This window comes from Montipora foliosa, chromosome 5 (genome assembly GCF_036669935.1).
Source record: "Montipora foliosa isolate CH-2021 chromosome 5, ASM3666993v2, whole genome shotgun sequence".
NCBI lineage: Eukaryota > Metazoa > Cnidaria > Anthozoa > Scleractinia > Acroporidae > Montipora > Montipora foliosa.
In genome coordinates this window covers 24,374,218-24,379,217 of record NC_090873.1, presented here as the reverse complement: position 1 = coordinate 24,379,217, position 5,000 = coordinate 24,374,218, and the positions used below count along the sequence as shown (strand labels likewise).

The following is a 5,000-nucleotide window of genomic DNA, read 5'->3' as shown; positions in this document are numbered from 1 at the left end:
CAAGAGAAAGTCGAGTGATAGCTTTGCTGATGCAAAAGTGTCATTTCAGTCCTAGAGTGAAATTGAAACGGTGACATCGGGGAGGCGTGTTGTCGAGCTCGGTTTGCGTTTGCAATTATTGCAGACGTCTTCTGCAGTTGTCGAATTGTTGGAAAGAATCTGTATCTGCACTTGGCAGCTTTTTCTATATTACCTGACCGCGGAAGACCGGCGTCTCCTAACAGAAGTACTCCTTACTCCTTCCCTCTGTGTTGCAAAACGTTTTAAAAGAAAATTAAGTCAGAAAAAAAAGTTACAGGGAAAAGAAGGTATTTGTAGCCATCACTCGTGGACACAAAATTGTCTCCTCTAGGTCACGCACCGGAGGAATATTTGTAGTCAGTGCCTTTTCATGACGTGTGCTTGTGCCATAAAACAAACATAAAATTATTCCTTTTGAACAATACAATACACGTGTTTGTTATTTCAAGAATTACATCAAAGGTCTGTTTCCCGTTCCTGCGAAACGTAGCGTGAACCGATTGAACAAACTTGCCCTTGATTGATGAAGTGTCAATGATGATATGAGTAACACGAACGATCGCGAGCTTGGTGACTTTTTTTTCTTTTTATTGCGCATTTCGAGTCACCATAATGTAGGGAACAATACAGACAAGTTTAAAGAAAATCTTACGACAACTTCTATTACTAAGGAATCACCTTAAAGCTAAAACGGCTGGATTTCCGGCATGGTCTGCCTATGGCATCCCACGTGTAGGTAAATGAGGTAATTAAACTGAAAGTCAGGTGCAATTCCCACAGTGCCCTAGGTGTGCAAAATGGCGAAAAGATCATGGTGAAGATGCACTTGGGCAAACAATGTTTTTTTGATGGAAACCCTTTTACAAAAACTATGCCAATTGTTTGATCTTTAAATCGTCTTGTTTTTAGTTGAATCTAGGGACTTCAATTCAATCTTCTTTACATGATGTAAATGTTTTCGAAATTCAATAACGACCTCATTTGGTTACTTGCCGTAAAGACAGAAGTTAATTCCATTTAGTGAGAAGTGTTTGCTCTCCATTATTAATTTTCTGTCTATATATTGTTACATAAATTATTTAAAACTAGTGGCATTATTACTAAGTTTCTAACGAATTGAAGTGTCTCTGTTACTTTCAACGAAATGTGGTCATGCAAAGACTGCTTCTTACCACAACTTTTTATTTCACTTTGAAAACCAGAATGCCAACAACCTCTTGGCATGGAATTTGGCGCAATCAAAGATGCGCAAATAAAAGCGTCTTCTGAGTTTGACCTAAATCACGCCGCCAGCCGGGGAAGACTTAACCTCCGAAAGTCCGGACAAAAACGTGGTACCTGGTCCGCAAAGTATAACGATAAGAATCAATGGTTGCAGATTGATCTGCAAGGGTCGTACACTAAAGTGACGGCGGTAGCTTCACAAGGAAGGAATGACTTTAACCAATGGGTTACAAAGTACAAACTTCAATACAGTAACGATGGATTTACCTTCCAATACTTCAGGGAGGAAGGACAGACCGTTGACAAAGTAAGATGTGATGATAAGCAATTCGTCATAACGTGCTCTGAAGGAATTAATATACTTGCGGTTAAAACAAAAAAGGCCCGACAATGGCAACCACCTATCCTTGCTCTTTGTATCAAGTTAGGAAGGTAGCGTCACTTTTATCAATGTTGGGTTTTGCACCAAACAAAATGGTGACTTTTCTTCCCACATTGAATATGGGGGAAGGGGGGGGGGGGGGGGGGGGGCGAATAGTTCAGCCAATAGTTAGAATAATCGAATTAGGTGTGAAGTGAAGCGATGCGCGCAACCTTCCCAACAACATTTGACCATCATTGTACTTCTAATGTAATAAGCTTCCAAGCGTTCTCACGGCGCCGGATGCGGGCCCGGGATGTGGGTTGTCGTCCCCCATTCAAACCTTCCTACCAAGGTCACTTTTTCCTTCATTTTTTAAATTCCCTACTCATTATTGATTAGATTATCAACATGCGGTGGACTTTCTTCCCTTTGTCTGTCATCGGTTGTGCTATGGATCATGAATTCTTTCGCCAGTCACCAAAAATTACCGGCCTTCGCTTCACCATTTGTCTTCTTTATTTCCATTTAGAAATTCGCTGCAAATAACGATAAAAATTCAATCATCTATCACAAGTTAAACCCACCAATCAGGGCCCGATACGTACGATTCCGACCCGTCACTTGGCACAATCACATATCAATGAGAGTAGAAGTCTATGGCTGCAAACAAGGTAATTATGATTTTTCTTTTCCATCGACTCTACAATAAATTCAGTTATTAAATAAATTAGCCCGAATTTAACTGGAATTACCCCTCATAGATGTTTAAGGGTTACTTTAAAAAAAATAGGCATTTCTTAAGAAAGCTGAACATTCTGGTGTTAGAACGGGTGGTGGCCAAGTTGTATATGCAAAAATTGGCTAAAGATATACTCTCCCACTACTCCCTATTGCGTCGTAGGTTAAAATATGGTTTTTGTTCGTTGTATTTCCCCCTTTACCCTGAATCTGATTTGAGTTTATCTTTGTGAATGCCCTTAGTCCCTGCCAAGTTAATAGAAAAACAACTTTTAAAGTAAAAATTAAGCTTAAATAAAATAGATTATGGACAAGCTGAAAGTTCAGGTATCAAAACGGTTTTAAATAGTGCTATATCGTTTATCTTTCATTTACGAAATAAAATAATCTAAGAGGCCACCCATATCAGTAGTACCACTACCTAAAAAGGCAATCGTTTTAAGATGAGAACAAGCATATGGGTAACAACCTCATGCAACTTTGCTTGAGGTGATTAATTCCCAAGTATTGCACTGCGCATCCTCTCCTGCGCACCACAGCGTAATTTGCAACATTTTAAAAGGCGACATTTCGACCGGTAAAGCTCGCCAGAAAGAACAGTTTTTAGAGCACAGCACAGCAACAATGAGAAGAACTCTTAGACTCTTGCAAAAGAAAGTCGAGTGATAGCTTTGCTGATACACAAATGTAATTTTAGTCCTAGGGTGGAATTGAAACGGTAATATCGGGGAGACGTGTTGTCGAGCTCGGTTTGCTTTCTAAAGAGCTTGCTGAACATTGCAATTTATTGTAGAAGTTCTCTGCAGTTGTCGAATTGTTGGAAAGAATCTGTATCTGCACTTGGCAGCGGCAGCTTTCACTATATTACCTTCAGGGAAGATGATTCTGGCGAAATTAATGAGCCACACCAGCGAAGTTCACCCTGCATGAAGTAAATGACTGCGGGAGACCGGTGTCTCCATCCTAAACGAAGTTGGTGACCTATCTTTTTTATGGCATAATTTTATTGTCTTACTCCTTCCCTCTGTTCTGTAAAACTTTTTAAAATAAAATAAAGTCAGAAAAAAAAAGTTACAGGGAGAAAAAGCATTTGTAGCCTTCACTCGTGGACACAAAATTGTCTCCTCGAGGAATATTTGTAGTCAGTGCCTTTTCATGACGTGTGCCTGTGCTATAAAACAAACATAAAATTATTCCTTTTGAACAATACATTACACCCGTTTTGCTATTTCATGAATTACGTCAAAGCTGTGCTTCATGTTCCTGCGAAAGGTAGCGTGAACCGATGGAACAAACTTGTCCATGATAGATGAAGTCGCAATGATGACATGAGTAACATGAGGAAGTAATATCTCCCAAACGTGCTTGGTGACTAATTTTTTTATTGCGCATTTCGAGTCACCATAATTTAGGGAACAATAGAGAAAAATTTAAAATCCTCTTACGACAACTTTTATTACTAAGGAATCTCCTTAAGTGTTTGAATCTTGGAAGCAACTATTTCAAAAAGTCAAGAAGGTTTATTTGAACCTTCGCTTAAATTAAAGTAGTTTCCTTACACGCGCCTGGTTTTCTCTGAGATATAATAAATATCTTAATACTGAACCTCGTTTCCTCGGTCCGTACTGAAAGTATAAGATCCTCGTTTTTCCCGTTGATTCATAAATCAACAGATAAAAAAGTTAGTGCGGAACTTAGAGTGTGGAACTTGAACTCGGTTTGCAAGAAGTATTAACATTCCGACTTCCTATTCCATTAACACTGCAATTATTACTACCATGCTCTTTGCTCCAATATTTGCACTTGTCATTACTTTAGCTTTAGTCATAGGCCTATCCCATTTTTAACATTTATAATATTATTTTCCTTCCACAAAAACTTATTTAAGATATGCTTGGCGATTTTGCTTCACAGCTTGCTTTCTGAAGTAACAAATACGGAATCTTTTTTCTTACAAAAGGTCCACCGGATCCGGTTCACTAGTTCCCTCTCAACACCTCATACAGTACCAAAGAAATCAATAATCGAGTACCCCAGGGCCTGGTGAAAAGAGCAAATGGCTCTTACGAGTCCCAAGGACAAGACAATAGCTACAACGAGTTTATCAACTCCCCTGGTGGAGCTCTAAATGTAAACGTCTCGATGACAGTGTTGTGTTGGTTAAACTACAAAGGACAAAAAGGACCTGTATTTAACTATGCGTTAAGGGACCAAAAATGGGGTGTTGTGCTCCTCTAGGAATATTTGTAGTCAGTGCCTTTTCATGACGTGTGCCTGTGCTATGAAACAAACATCAAATTATTCCTTTTGAACAATACATTATACCCGTTTTGTTATTTCAAAAATTACGTCAAAGCTGTGCTTCATGTTCCTGAGAAACGTAGCGTGGACCGATGGAACAAACTTGTCCATGATAGATGAAGTCGCAATGATGACATGACTAACGTGAGAAAGTAGGGAACAATAGAGAAAAATTTAAAATCCTCTTACGACAACTTTTATTACTAAGGAATCTCCTTAAGTGTTTGAATCTTGGAAGCAACTATTTCAAAAAGTCAAGAAGATTTATTTGAACCTTTGCTTAATTAAATTAAAATAGTTTCCTTACACGCGCCTGGTTTTCTCTGAGGTATAATAAATATCTTAATACTGA

General features: G+C 38.8%; 1 protein-coding gene across 1 annotated transcript in view; it reads left to right on the top strand.

The window, feature by feature from the left end:
• LOC138003766 (uncharacterized) overlaps positions 1-4,396 on the top strand; it is a 313,889-nt gene extending 309,493 nt beyond the window's left edge. The window contains exons 12-14 of the mRNA XM_068849990.1: positions 1,224-1,552; positions 2,139-2,280; positions 4,308-4,396. Coding sequence (XP_068706091.1) covers positions 1,224-1,552; positions 2,139-2,280; positions 4,308-4,330 — 494 coding nt within the window. The 3' untranslated portion in view covers positions 4,331-4,396. The remainder of the gene's footprint in view (positions 1-1,223; positions 1,553-2,138; positions 2,281-4,307) is intronic.
• The last annotated feature ends 604 nt before the right edge of the window (positions 4,397-5,000 follow it).